Here is a 14,965-nt window from a genome sequence, read left to right on the forward strand (position 1 = left end):
TCTCACTGCAGTCACAGACTTTTCCCACTGACCTTCTAAGTTGTCTTTGGTGTTCATGTGTTGAGAAGTCTTGAAACCGCCACAGCTACCCATGATTCAGTCCTCTGAGGCCTGCTCCAGGTTCTCTGTGGCCTGCGTGCCCACGCCGAACTACGCTTCTCTCCCTGCCTGGCGCGATATACCTTTCTGATCAACCATCCAGGTTGTCTTGGGCTGGAAATTTGTTTCACTCTTTTTGTGGGTTCTGCTGCTTTAGAATTTGTTTAGAGCCATTTTTTTTTACAGGTATTTGGAGGGGTTTGGGGGAGAGCTCAAGCAAGTCACTGCTTTCACTCCTTCACATCTTGGCTCTGCCACCCTTTAGCCTGTAATTTTGACATTGCCTTTTTACAGTTACTTAAATTGGAATATAGCTTGCTTATTCTTATGTTAACCAGTAATCTGCTTGTTAAAAGTGCTCTAATATCTTTTAATGATTTCAAATTATTTGATAGTGGTTCTCAGCAAAATGTCTTTTTTCCCTTTCCATCCAAGCCAAACCAGATTCTTTTGGAGCTTTATTTTGATTGAAAACCAGCATTTTAAAAATAGCCAGGATTTAGTAGTTTTCCATATCACTTCTAAATAAAAATAACCTTGCTTGTTCTTTACATTTATTGGTTAAGTGATAGCAATGTGGGAATTTCAGTTTTTAGCTTAACTTGAGAATGTTTTAGTTTTAAATTCTAAGGGTTATTCTGCAGTTTTACTACTATAATGTTTATACTGATTATTTTAATTTGGAGGGTAAAAACAGAAACATTAATTGTGTTATTTGTGCAAGATAACATATATTCTACTAGGTTTTAGACATAGATTAAATAAGATGTAAGAGCTTTCTAATAGGGAAAGACTAAGGTGCGTACAGGCATGCATGAGGCGAAGTTTGATATGTGTGTAAGAATGTTCAGAACAAAGTATTTTGATCCTTTTCTCTTTGCAGAAGTGGGGGGATGATGGGTGTGGGATAATTCATATACTTTCTTTTTTTTTTTTTTTGGTGAGGCAGTTGGGGTTAAGTGACTCGCCCAGAGTCACACAGCTAGTGAGTGTTATGTGTCTGAGGCCAGATTTGAACTCAGGTCCTCCTGACTCCAAGACTGGAGCTCTATCCACTCTGGCACCTAGCTGCCCCAAATTCAACCAGTTTTTTTTTTTTTTCCTGTTACTCACTTTTTTTTTTTTTTTTTTGCTTTTTGGTGAGGCAGTTGGAGTTAAGTGACTTGTCCAGGGTCACACAGCTAGTGTCAACTGTTTGGTCTGAGGCCAGATTTGATCTCAGTTTCTACTGACTCCAGGGCTTTATCCACTGCGCCACTTAGCTGCCCCGATATTTCATATACTTTCAAACACAATTAATGTGTCGGTTGGTTTTGCTTTTTTTCTCTCTTGTTTGAATCTTTGTTTACTGAGTGGGAGGAGGAGTATATATTCAGAAATGTAGGTGATAAATAAACAAAAGATGTCAATAAAAATAAGATTAAAAAAGATCAAGTGTTAAGTGAAATTTGTGCTCATTTGAAGTTGGGGGCATTGGTCAAAACTTTATGGAGGTGGTATGAATTGGGTCATGGAACAAGGTATTGTAGTTTTAACAGGCAGAGATGAGAATTATCCATTTCAAGCATGGGAAGGTTAGGAGTGGGAAGTATGAGCAAAGGCAAGAAGGCTGGAGAGGGCAAGACTAGAATGAAGGACAGTCTAGTTTGGTTGGAGTGCACACCATGTGAAGAAAAGGGTTAGGGTGATGTCTGAGATTGGTTGGAAGCAGATTATAGAGAGCCTGAAATGCCATGTTAAGGAATATATACTTTATTATGTAGCCAGTGAGGAGCCTATGATCTTACAGTATAAGGTTTTTAAATAGAGTGGTATGGTCAATGTGGTGCTATGAAAAGACTGCTTGGGCACAGAATGAAGGGTGGGTTAAGGCAAGGAGAGGGCAAGAGCAGGAGGACTGCTTAGGAGGTTGTTAGCTTACTCTAGGGTAATGAGAGTCTGGATGAAGATAGCTGCAATGTGAATGAGAGCAGGGCAGTGGATACCACGGCAAGTATTGAGATAGTCTTGATAGCACCTGGCAGCTGGTTGGATGATGATAATTCTTTACCTTTATTTAGGACTTTAAAGCTTATCAGGCATTATATATTTCTTTTCTCATTTGATCCTTACAACAGAACTATGAGAGAAGTCCAACAGACATTACTATCTGCATTTTATAAATGAAGTGGCTGAAGCCCAGACAGGTTAAGTGACTTACTATATTTATGTCGCTCCTACATGTGGTGAGACCCAAAGCCATTTTTTTCCTGATTCCAAGTCCAACACTGTGATGTCGTGTTTGTTGGCATTTGTGCAGCCTTGGATTGTAGAATTTGTGAAAGCAAAGTCAAAGCCTGCCTGACCGGAAAGATACAGTGATGGACTAGGGGAGAAAGGGAAAAGGAAGGTGAGTAGAATTCTGAACTGCTGAGTTTAATGAGGTCTAGTAGGACATAGATGTGGAGGTTTTTAGCTGGCAGCTGAAAATGCAGAAAAGGTTAGACCTGGAGATAGAAATGATCACTTATATCAAAGCCGTGTGAGAGACTGAGATCACCAAGGGAAAGAATATATATAGGAAAAAGAGTATCAAAAACATTGCCCTTGGAGGAGGGATACAGATACTTAAGGGGTGTGAAGATATTAGGCCTGGCAGAGAAGGCAGAAAAGAGAAGCAGGAAAACCGTGAGAGTGTGGCATATCCACAAGGAAGGTTGGTCAACAGTGTTAATGCTGCCGAGAGGTCAAGAAGGATGAGAAGTTTAAAAAAAAAAAAAAAAGACCTTTGAGTTTGGTGACAGCCAGGTAATTGCTGAGCTTGGAGAGAATAGTTTTATTACAGTGGTGGGAGAGTCTACATTACAAAGGGATGAAGAATGAGCAGGTGATTAGGCTTTCTGCCATCTGACCTTTCACCTCATGTTTCTCCTTTGCTTCTGGTACTGTTTCTTATACTTAAAATGTTCATTTCCTTCTTAGAATTCCTCCTCATCCTTTAAAGCCAGTTCCAATCCTAACTCATCCATGAAACTCCTGGATCTCCTTTTCTCAACTCTCTTTTGTAACGAACTTCTTTTTATAATCTCCTACAGCACTTAGTTTTGTAGCTTTCTAACACACGTGTGTAATTTGTTGTATCATAGCAATCTGTTTGTGTACCCTATCTCTTTACTAGTCTGGGAGCTCCGTGAGGAGAGGGATGACGTCTTATTTGGCTTTGTTAACGGTATATGTTTAACACTAAATGTTTGTTGAAATGGAGATTTCTAGAAGTTTGATCTATAAAGGGGAAGCAAGAGAGAGGATGATAGTTTGAGAAGGGAAGTAGGGAGTTTATGAGAGGATGGTTTTAGGAGAGGTTGAAGCTGAAGATCTAAATTGGCGTTGTATAGATTGCATTATTATTAAAACCATGGAAATGGCTGAAATCACCAAGGTTGAGGAGAAGAGAAACAAGGACTTAACTGAGCATCTTTGTAGACCGAGGGAAAGGAGCCAATAGGGAGAAGTGGAAGGTGCTTGAGAAAGGGGGAACTCTGAAGGGGATAAAGGGCACAAGTAGAGATATTAGCTTTGGCGTGGAAAAGTAGTACCTCTTTCCCAGAAACTGGAAGGAGGGACAGCTCAAGGTCTAGAGTCAAGGAGGAAAGGTGTGGAAGAAGCTCCTTTTTGTTAGGTGGCTTCTGTCTTTAAAATAAAAGGTGATATAATCTCAAGGCAGTGAGTAGTTTGGAAGATTAAGAGAATAATAGAAAAAGGAATAAGAAATTAAAAAAATAGGATTGCATTTTAATAGTGAATGCTTGGTTGAGTTTGGCTAGCATGAATTTGCTGTAGAGCCAGTGAGTGTGGTTTTGTGATAGCTTCAGCAGATGGTGAGAGTTATCCAGGATGAATAGTGACCAGGAAGGCCCAGGAACTAAATTGTTTATGCTACCACCAGTATCCTTATATTGCTAAAGTATAAAGAATCTATATCCTGTCTTATATTCAGCCTGAAATACTTCCATCAGCATCATTATATTAGTTATGGAAAATATACTGTGTATTCTACATCAGGTATTATTTCCTAGAAAAGATGTCTGCATGCCTCCCTCACTTTGTCTGACCTTTGCATTCAATATGCTCCACCATGTGACCCAGTCTATTCTCTTCCATTCCTCCCAATACACTGGCCAGATTGATGTCTTATGGAATCATGCTTTTGTCTTGCCCCGCCTTCCTCTACGCATATTGTCAAATAAGTTTTGCTTTTCCTGATCCCTCCTCCCTACCCTTTTTTTTTAATTAGTTATCCTTTTATGTATATATGCCTAATTTCCTTAATAGGACTTTTGAGGGTAAGATCATATATAATCTACTTTTAAAATAGCCCCCATAGCTCTAGCATATTACCTTATATAATAATGATAGTAATAGCTAACATTTATTTACTATGTGCCAGGCACTGTGCTAAGTGTTTTACAGATAAGAAAACTGAGGCAAATAGAGCTTAAGTGACTTTCCCAGGGTCACTCAATTATTAAATGTCTGAAACCATAGTTGAACACAAGTCTTCCTTACTCCAGGCTTGGTACTTTATTCACTGCACCCCCTGTGTATCCCTTCTATGTCATAGACACTCAAATACTTGTTGGTCTTTATTACTAATTGAATGTCTAATTGTAAAGGAAGTATTTTGAGAGCCCTAGGGGAATATTTAGCAAAAAATTTTTCATCAACTTTTACAATAAGAGCTACAAATTTGTTTAAACTATTTTAGTTTGGTCCTTTTGTATGTTTGATCTGTAAAGAATCAAAAACAAACTTCTCATTCCAATAATATGAAAAAGTCAGCTGATCCTAATATACAAGTTGGTATTTTTGCCATGGCCTGTCAACTGAAAGTCAAGAGTAGATTTTATTATGGATACATTTTCAGGGAGACTCAAGTTAGCACGTGGATTTAGGATTAGTAGCTGCAGAGATAGTTGTTGTAAGTTTGTCTGTTAAAGAGTGGTTTTTTTTTTTGTTTTTCATCTTTGAATTTGTTCCTATGAGTGGCAAATTTTAAACAACTATTAAGAACAAATCAATGAAATGTATTTCATATAAATGAGTTTATATTCCTTTAGGTTATTTATTTGTTTATTTATCAAACATTTATTAAGTTACTTTCTGCAGGGTGAAACACAAAGGTAAGATACTAGTTTGTGGGTAAAATATAAACGTTGAATAAGACTAGGTCCCTTCCTCTGAAGAGCCTCTTGGAATTTTGTGTACACATGTCACAATTAAAATGTATATTTTGAAACTTTTGTGAGAAACAGATAAATCTACTTCTAAATTCTCAAAGCACATTTATAATTAAAATGTTTTTCTCTTAGTACAGGAAGTTTGGAATGAATACACACACACACACATACATACATACATACATACATACATACATTCATACATATAGAGTTGCATAGGCCAGGACAGTATTGGATAGGTCATATATAGGCTGCAAATTCCATCCTGTTTTTCAGTATAGATTCCTAACTATTATATTGTGACATTGGTCTCCTCTTCCCCATCTTGTATTCCTACCACAAGGCTAGTTTGTAATGGATTTTTTGCTGCCCTCCTGATCCACGCTCTGAAATCCCTTTGGAAGAATGCAAATAATAATCTAGATTAAAAGGGAGACCTGTGAAACAAACAAAACCATTTCATACATCAGGTTCCTTGAACCCAGATAATGTCACTCTCACAGATGTTAATGTTGTGTATTGTGTTGCTTCTCCTGGAGCTCTGTGTGGTTTGTCTTGCTTTCTGGTGGTTGAAATATGTGGAAGGAATCCATAAATACAGCTCTAGGGTAGTGATTGTGATGGTCTGAAATAACCATGGGTTAAAAGGGTAGGGGAAATTTTGAAGCAAAATAGGGTATATAAGTCTATTTTTGTTTAAAAAAAATTGTTGCAAATAATAAATTATTTTTAACGTATATATAATTTCATGATTTTTATAAGGAGAAGAATCCTAACATAGGTAATTTCTTATACAACTGTTTTTCACATTGGAGGGATTACCTGTTTACCATAGAAGACTCTTGGGAAAGATGTACATTTAGGAGATTGAAGGGCTTTTAAAATTTAAAAATATATATATCTTCTGAAAAATATCTCACTACTTTAGAGAAAAAGTTGCATCTTATACTTTTTTCTGTTTGCAGATGGACATGTCTTGGATTCAAATAGATTTGCCATTGTGGGAGCAGATCTCAGAGACTTACACAGCCTGGAAGAGAAACTAAAGAAATGTAACATGAATACACAGTGAGACTTTTTCTTTAACCTCATATGTATTTTGTGGAGTTATGCTAAGAAGTAAAATTGGGAGTAGAAGTACAGTATGATTATGATGTCATATTTTTATTTCAGTGATCACTATCACTGTTTCTAAGTGGAGGAATTTGAAACTTTAAGAATTAAAGAAATGACTTGAATTCAGACTATAGTACCTTCTTCAATATAGCCAACACTTTATCCTTATACTTAGTAATACTTGTTGATTATTTTTATTTTGATTAGCCTGCCTTTTTCATTTTGATCAGATTACGTCCACCTGAAACATTCTTACATTGCTTTTAATGATGTTATAGTTTATAAGCTGTGTTTTTTTTAATAGTTTATTTATTTTTAGTTTTCAGCATTCACTTCCATAAGATTTTGAGTTTTAAATTTTTGCCCCCTCCCCAAGATGGCATGCAGTCTGATTTAGGTTCTACTTATATGTTCATCGTAAGCATATTTTCCCATTAGTCATGATGTAAAGAAGAATTAGAACTGATGGGAGGAACCATGAGAATGAAGCAAAAAACCAAAACCACAGAAGAAAAGGAGAGCAAATACTATGCTTTGATCTGCGTTTAGACTCCATAGTTCTTTCTCTGAATGTGGGTAGCATTGTGAGTCTTTTGGAGTTGTCTTAGATCCTTTCATTGCTGAAAAGAGCCAAGTCTGTCAATGTTAGTCATCGCACAATATGGGTTTTACCGTGTACAATGTTCTCCTGGTTCTGCTCACTTCACTCAGCATCAGTCCATACAAGTCTTTCCAGGTTTTTCTGAAGCCTGCCTGCTCATCATTTTTTATAGCACAATAGTATTCCATATACCACAACTTGTTCAGCCATCCCCCAATTGATGGGTATCCCCTCAATTTCCAGTTCTTTGCCATCACAGAAAGAGCTACTATAAATATTTTTGTACACGTGGGTCCTTTTCCCATTTTTATGATCTCTTTGGGATACAGACCTAGCAATGGTAGGTAGTGGTGGTTTTTGGCCCTTTGGGCATAGTTCCAAATTGCTCTCCAAAATGGTTGGATCAGTTCTCAACTCCACCAACAGTATAAGCTGTTTTCATACTTTATCTTGGTCATGCAACTTTAGAGCTTAAACAGGCCATGGAGAAGACATAGAATTGTGGAGTCTTAGAGTTGGAAGGGACTTCAGAGTTTGTGTAGCTTAGTCCTACCGTGATCATAACCTGGCTCTGACACTTACTCCTGTAACCAGTTCAATTCATCAAAAGTTTATTTAAACACCTGTTGTATGCCAAGAGAGGTGATGTGGTATAAGTGGTTAGAAAGCCAGCCTTGCAGTCAGGAAGATCTGGATCATATCTCTGATACACACTGTTGTTGTGGCCCTGTGCATGTCACTGATTGCCACTCAATGCCCTGATCAGCCCTCTGAGATTCTTTAAATCACACAACAGTTGTCCATCCACACTAGTAGAGGGAGTTTCCTCCCTGGGAATACCTTAAACCAGTAAAAGCATCAGTCCTGACCAGATATATGCAAAGCACTATGCTAGGCACTAGGGATTCAAAGACAGAAATGAAACACTAATTTCTCCTGATATCTGGAGTGTTTTTCTCTATTTCCCCTTTCTGAGGCTTCCCACTAACACTTTTAAAGCCGATTTGAAATGCACACTCCTCTGTGAAACTTTGATCAAGGACAAAATGAAAGTTGCTTCCCTCAGAGGATACATGCTTCTGAAGGATGTAGTATATGCATAGATAAGTTTAGGAAGGGAGAGAATACAGCTATTGGGGAGGGGCATTAGGAAAGACATCTTAGTGGAGACAGCACCTGAACAGAACTGTGAAGGAAAATAAGACAGATTATAAAAAGGTGTGGATGTGGGAGGTGGAATGCTAAATTCCAGCAACAAGTAGTAAGCATGCTTGGCTGAAGTGTGTGCACTAAAATAAATCAATCAGCAAGTATTTATTGAGTGCTCTATGTATAAAACACTGTGCCAGGTGCTAGGCATATAAAGACAAAAACAAAACCATCCCTGCCCCCCAAGGAGGATCACATTTCAGATATTAGGGAGGCAATATAGATATGTAAAATCAATACTAAGTAATATAAAGGGGCAGACACTGCATGCTGAGGGGATCAGGAAGAGGCTTTGTGTACAGGAAGGTGGTGCTTGAACTAAGCCTTTAAAGAATCTAGGGACTCTTAAGAGTTAGAAGTGAGGGAGGTGGTGCATTCCAGGGATGGGGAACATCCAGGACAAAGGGATTCAGGAGATGACAGTTTATGTGTGAAGAATAAGAAGAAAGCCAGTTTGACTGGATTGCAGAGTGCATGAAGGGGATAATGTGTTATAAGCTTGGAAAGAGGATAGGACTGAATTGGGAAAGGCATTAGATGCCAAACAGAGGAATTTGGCATGTAAATACCACAAGTCCTCATTATCTCTCATTCCCCATATCCAATATGTTGTAAAGGCTATTGATTTCACCTTTGTAACATATCTCAGATATGTCCCCTTCTCTTCTGATAACACTACCACCTTGGTCCAAGCCCTCATCACCTCATACCTGGACAGGCAATAGCCCAGTCGTTGGTCTGCCTGCCACAAGTCTCTACCCACTCCAATCCACCCTCCATTCAGCCACTAAAGTTCAGATCTCATTATGTCACCACCACCCCTTCGGCCATGCAGTAAATTCCAGTGGCTCCCTATCATTTCCAGAATGAATTTCACAATCTTCTGTTTGGATCCCTTTATAACCACGCCCTCTCCCTATGCCCACACAGCTCCCGGTCTTCTTACACCTTATACCCCTCCGTGTACTCCTCATTCCAATGACACTGGCTTTCTTGCTGTTCCATAAACAAGACACTCCATCTCTGGGCTTCTGGCATTTTCTCTGGCTGTCCTGCATGCCTGAAATGCTCTTCCTTCTCATCTTGACCTCATGGCTACCTTGGCTTCCTTTAAGTTCCAGCTAAAATCTCATCTTCTATGAGAAGGCTTTCCTAATCCCTCTTAACTCTAATGCATTTCCTTTATTAATCATTTTCCATTTATCTTCTTTATAACTTGTTTATGCATCATTGTTTGCATATTATCTCTTCTATTGGATTGTGAGCTCCCTGAGGGCAGGCACTGTCTTGCCTGTCTTGACATAATATTTGATTCTGGGAGGCTGTTTAGAGTGGTGAATAAAATGTTGGACTTGGAGTCAGAAAGACCCGAGTTTGAATTCTGCCTTAGGCATTAGCTGTGTAACCCTGGACTAGTTACTTAACCTCTCCATTCTTCGTTTTTCTCATCTGTAAATGACTTGATTAAGTGTACAGTCCCTTGTAGCTCTAAATTTGTGATCCAATGATCCTATAATAGGTAGTCACTGGAGTTTATGTAATGGGGGTTTGGCCCAGTCAGACCTGGGCAACTGGCTGAAGGATGGATTGGAGAAGGGAGAGACTGGAGGCAGAGAGAATAGAAGTAGGTTAGAGTGTAATTATGGAGTTCTTTAAATGCCAAGCAGAGTAATTCATATTTTATTCTAGAGGCATTAGAGAACCACTGAAGGATTTGGGGCAAGTCAATGAAATGTTTATGACCATGTGGTGATTATTTTGGAAGCAGTGTGGAGTATGGGTTAGATTAGAACAAGGCTAGAAGTAAGGAGATCAATTAGAGTGTTCTTGTAGAAATCTAGGGGAGAAATGATGACAGCCTGAGTGAGGGGAGTGGCCACATGAGTGGAGAGAAGGGATCCCTACAGGAGTTGTGAAAGTAGAATCAGCAAAGGTAGAAAACTGATGGAGGATCAGGGAAGAATGAAGGATGGCCATAAAACTAGAGGCTTGGTGGTACCTTTCAACAGGAACAGTAAAATTTGGAGAGTAGATAGATTTGGTGGGGGGAGGGAGGAGGAGAGAAGATAAGTTCTGTTTCAGAAATGTTGAGTTTGAGATGCCAAGAGGATGCCACATGGAAGTACTAACAGGCAATTGATGATATGGGACTGGAGTTATGGAAAGAGATTGGTGCTAGATGGATAGGTTTGAGATTTATCTATAGTCAGTGAGGCTTGTGATAAGCATTTATGAAGTACTCATTTTGATAAAAAGAAAGACAAAATTGAGATCCCCGTTTGCTGCATAAAAATGATCGTTAAAACCATGGGAACTGATGGGGTTACCAAAGAAGAGAGATTGAGTCTCAGGAAATTCCCATGCCTAGACTGTGAGAGATGGATAATAATTTAGTATAGGAGACTGAGAAGGGGTGATATGATAGGCAGTAGAATCTGTTAAGCACAGGATACTTGAGAGATGAGAGAGTTTCTAGGAAGAGGCAATGGTCAAAGGTGTTAAAACTGCAGAGGTTAAAGAAGAGGGAGACTGAGAAAAGACATTCAGGTTTAATTAAGAAATGATTTGTAATCTCTGAGAAATTTGAGTCAAGTTATGGAACCAGAAGCCATATTGCAAGCAATTGAAAGATGAGTAGGAAGTGAAAAAGGGGGCAGTGAGTGAAGAAATATGAGTTCAGCTGTGAAAGGGAGGAAAGCTGTGTCTTGATAGCTTGAGGGGATCACAGTATCAAGAAAAGACTTTTTAAGATGGGGGAAATCTAGGAGTATTTGTAGGCAGAGGCCAGTAGATAAGGAAAGATTGAAGATGAAAAAGAACAAATTCCTAGAGATGGGAAGAGATAGGATCAAGGACACAATTGGAGATGTAGGCCTTGTCAAGGAGAAGACTGTCTCTTCCTCAGAGATTGGAACAAAGGAGGAGAGAATAAAATAGGGGAGAAAAGGGAGTCATTTAACATTGTCTCAATTACCTTAACAGTAAAATGGGAGTAATAATAGCACCTAACTCTCAGGGTTGTTGTCAGGCTCAAATTAAATAGTATTTGTAAAGCACTTAGCATGGTGCCTGGCACATAGCAGATGCTGTATAAATGCTATTATTATTATTAACGTTCTGGCAGCCTTCCTCTAGGTTTTGTTTTTTTTTAATATTTTATGGGCATAAGTCCTAGAGCACTTTGCCTTTTATCTCTTATTCTTAACACATGCCTTGATCTACTTCCTTTTTGGATCATATATTTCTTCTCTGATAATCTTTTTCATCAGTTATTATGTGTAGATTATCATTGGAAATACAATAGGGGCTTTGTGATCACCTTGTATCTATCTCTCTTGCCCATTGAGTCACTTGATACTTGAATTCTTTAAAAAAAAAAAAATTAAAACTCTCCCTTGCAACAAGGAAGCTTTGTTAAACAAACCAAAACCCTGTCAGTGTCTTAACAATGTTTATTTAGTTGTAGGCCATCTCTTCTTTGCCAAGGGGAGGGACATTCTTTTACTATCAGTCTTCTGAAGTTAAGCTTGGTCACTGCATTGATCAGAGTTGTGATGTCTTTCAGGCTTGTTTTCCCTTAAGTTTTGTGGCTGTTCTGTAAATTGTTCACTTAACCGGGGATGCTTACTTCATTCTGTGCTAGCTTATGCATATCTTCCAAGTTTCTCTGAATTATTAATATTTGTTTCTTTTAGTTTATTAATATTGCATTGCATTTAATAAGCTAATTAACAGTTTTTAAGTACCTACTATGTGTCAGGCACTGTACTGGGCTCTGGGTATGTCAATTCAATGACTTAAAATAATTTTTACTTTCAAAAAGACTGCTTCAACATTGAAGACAGCAAATGGATATTTAAGTAGTTACAGACTAAGTATAAAGAGACTAAATACAGAGTAATTAATACAAGATAGTTTGAGAAGGGAGGCAACTAATGTGGCACAGTGATAGAATGCCAGGCCCAGAGTCAGAAAGACCTGAGTTCAGATCTGGCCTCAGATACTTACTAGCTGTGTGACCCTGGACAAGTCACTTAACCAGTTTGCCCCAGTTTCCTCATCTGTAAAATGAACTGGAGAAGGGAATGGCAGACTACTCCAGTATCTTTGCCATGAAAACCCCAAAAGAGTTGGACATGACTGAAAAGGCTAAACAACAACAACATAAGACTCTAAATCCAGAACTCAGAAAATTCTAGTTTAGGCATCTTGGTGGCTCAGTGGATAGAGCAGTGGATCTGGAATCAGGAAGACCCAAGGTAAAATTCAGCGTCAGACACTTGCTAGCTGTTAGTCACTCAACTTCTGTTTTGCCTTAATCCACTGGAGAATAAAATCGCCAACCACTCCAGTATTTTTGCCAAGAAAACTCCATGAACAGTATGGTTCTGTACAGTTGAGACCTTATTGTGGAGAACTTCAAAAGGTAAACAGAGGAATTTACATTTGATCCTAGAGGCTCTCCAGAACTGCTGGAGTAAATTGAGGAAGAAAGTGGTGTGGCCAGATCTGCCAAATATCTTTGGCAGCAGGGAAGTGAGGCCAATTAAGAGGCTACTGCAATAATGTAAGCAAGAGGCAATGAGGGTCTGAACTAAGTGTAGCTGTGAGTAAAAATAGGGGATTGTGTGCAATAGATATTGTGGAAGAAGAAACAGCGAGATTTGGCAGCTGATCATATATGGGATGAAGGAAAGAGAGGAGTTGAGAATAATGCTGATGGTGTGTGATGAAAACCGTATAGCATTGATGGGTTTAAAAGGTGACTTGTTGAGCTAAGAGCCAGCTTGGCATTGTTTGAAGCACTGTTCACTTCCCAAATGCAATCTAAACTATTCTTTTCTTCCTGTTAACTTCTGGACCTTACTCACTGTCCATTTGTAGTACCTGCCTCAGATATATAAGGCTTGATATTCAAATGCCTGTCATGGATTGTTTAGTTAATCATTAAGGATATGTTATATTTTTTTAGGCTTGATACAGTTGGTATAATTCTATTCCCAAACAGGAGCATCTGGAGAAGTTCACTGTCAATAGGGGAATCTTACTATTTGGAACTTATATAGGCCATCTTCTGTGAAAATGATAAACACCTTTGGTGAGCATGGTTGATCAGTTCGGGTATCTGGGTTGTTAAATATCTGGTAATTCAGTCGCCAGATGCTTCTTTTTTTTTTTTAAACATATATTTTTTTTTGTTTTTTTGTTTTTAGGCAGTTGGGGTTAAGTGACTTGCCCAGGGTCACACAGCTAGTAAGTGTCAAGTGTTTGGTCTGAGGCCGGATTTGAACTCATGTCCTCTTGACTTCAGGGCCGGTGCTGTATCCGCTGCGCCACCTAGCTGCCCCCCCCAGATGCTTCTTTAAAGTTGCATTTGATTCTATATCCTTTACTTGATTTCAAAATGACAAGTGATAACAAAAATACCCCAGCAGATTAGTAACTGGAATGTGCTTTCAGCTGCAGGTCAGATCTGGTATCTAAGGTGCTGGTTTGCCTGGGGTTCTTGATAGTGAAAAACATGATGTTTACGTGTTTGATGATTATTTAGGGCTGAGATGGTGTTTCTCAGACTCTTCAGTGAAACAGGGTGGATGGAATAGATACTGCTTACACACATGACAGTAGATTCTGGGTTTGGGATGCCTTCACATCAGATCCCTGAGAGGGCTTGAATTAGGGCCTTACCTTCAAGGTCCAGGGATTTAGAAAGAATGAGAAGGAGCCTTGGTGGCATCTACAGCCTTCATCTCTCTGGGCTTTCTGTGGTAATGAATAGCTAAAGTAGTGGCATTTTTTCAAATGGTTTGATGACAGAGCATAGAGTTGGTCTTGCCTTCACATGTGACAGTATGTTCTGGTGCAAGGAAATGTCCAAACCTGTTCACTGTGAGGGACCAGGTGTAAGCCACTTAACCTTACCAGTCAAGCGATCTATAAATTTGGGGAAGTTATCTCTGTTCTTAGCACCTCATTTTCCTTACTTGTAAATTGAGTAGATAGCACCAGATGTCCAGCTTTAAAATCCTCTATTCCTAATTTAGATGATGACATCTCAAGGGGTTATCTAGTCTTTTCTTAATTGCTTCCATCTAGTCTAACTTTACAGATGAGAAAACTAAGAGAAGGAAAATAATTACTTAAAGTTTAGTGGAAGAACTCAAGTCTTCTGAACTCTTTTCAGTGTACCATGTTGTTTCTTTATGTCAGCTGAGGTTTTTCCAGCTGATAATTTAGATATCAAACTTCTTCCATGGCACATTTGGGAAATAAGCAGTAGCAAATGATTCATTCATATCTCTTCTGAAGTATCTGTAATACTCCCCTGGGTGGTTGTGAGACTGGAGGAAAACAAAGAAATAAAAATAATCCATAGTTTTCTGTGTGCCCATCTTTTCACCAACGAATGGTCCCATCATTTTTTTCCATCTTTGTCATTTTGGTAAATGGCAGTTAACCTCAGTTATTTTTGATTTGCATTTCTTACTGTTAGTGCTTTGGAACATTCTTCATATGGTTGTTGATTGTTTTTTGGGGTTTTTTTTTTTTTTTGAGAACACCTTTTTAACTACTTACCCGTCAGGATATAATTTTTGGTTTATTGCTATCCTTTGTTTTTATGTTGCTTAGATTTTACTCTGGGTTCCCTCTATCCCCCTGTCCCTCACCTCTTATAACAAAGAACTTTTTTATAAAGAAAGACAAAGAGGAAGGAGAGAAAAAA

The 14,965-nt window shown here is 38.6% G+C and overlaps 1 protein-coding gene across 2 annotated transcripts in view; it reads left to right on the forward strand.

The window, feature by feature from the left end:
• Positions 1–14,965, forward strand: part of LCMT1 (leucine carboxyl methyltransferase 1) — an 87,624-nt gene that overhangs the window by 42,872 nt on the left and 29,787 nt on the right. For both annotated transcript variants that reach the window (XM_027859606.1, XM_027859607.1), the window contains exon 6: positions 6,281–6,383. In XM_027859606.1, the coding sequence (XP_027715407.1) occupies positions 6,281–6,383 (103 nt within the window). The remainder of the gene's footprint in view (positions 1–6,280; positions 6,384–14,965) is intronic.

This window comes from Vombatus ursinus, unplaced genomic scaffold (assembly GCF_900497805.2).
Source record: "Vombatus ursinus unplaced genomic scaffold, bare-nosed wombat genome assembly UNPS02014171.1, whole genome shotgun sequence".
Taxonomy (NCBI): Eukaryota; Metazoa; Chordata; class Mammalia; order Diprotodontia; family Vombatidae; genus Vombatus; species Vombatus ursinus.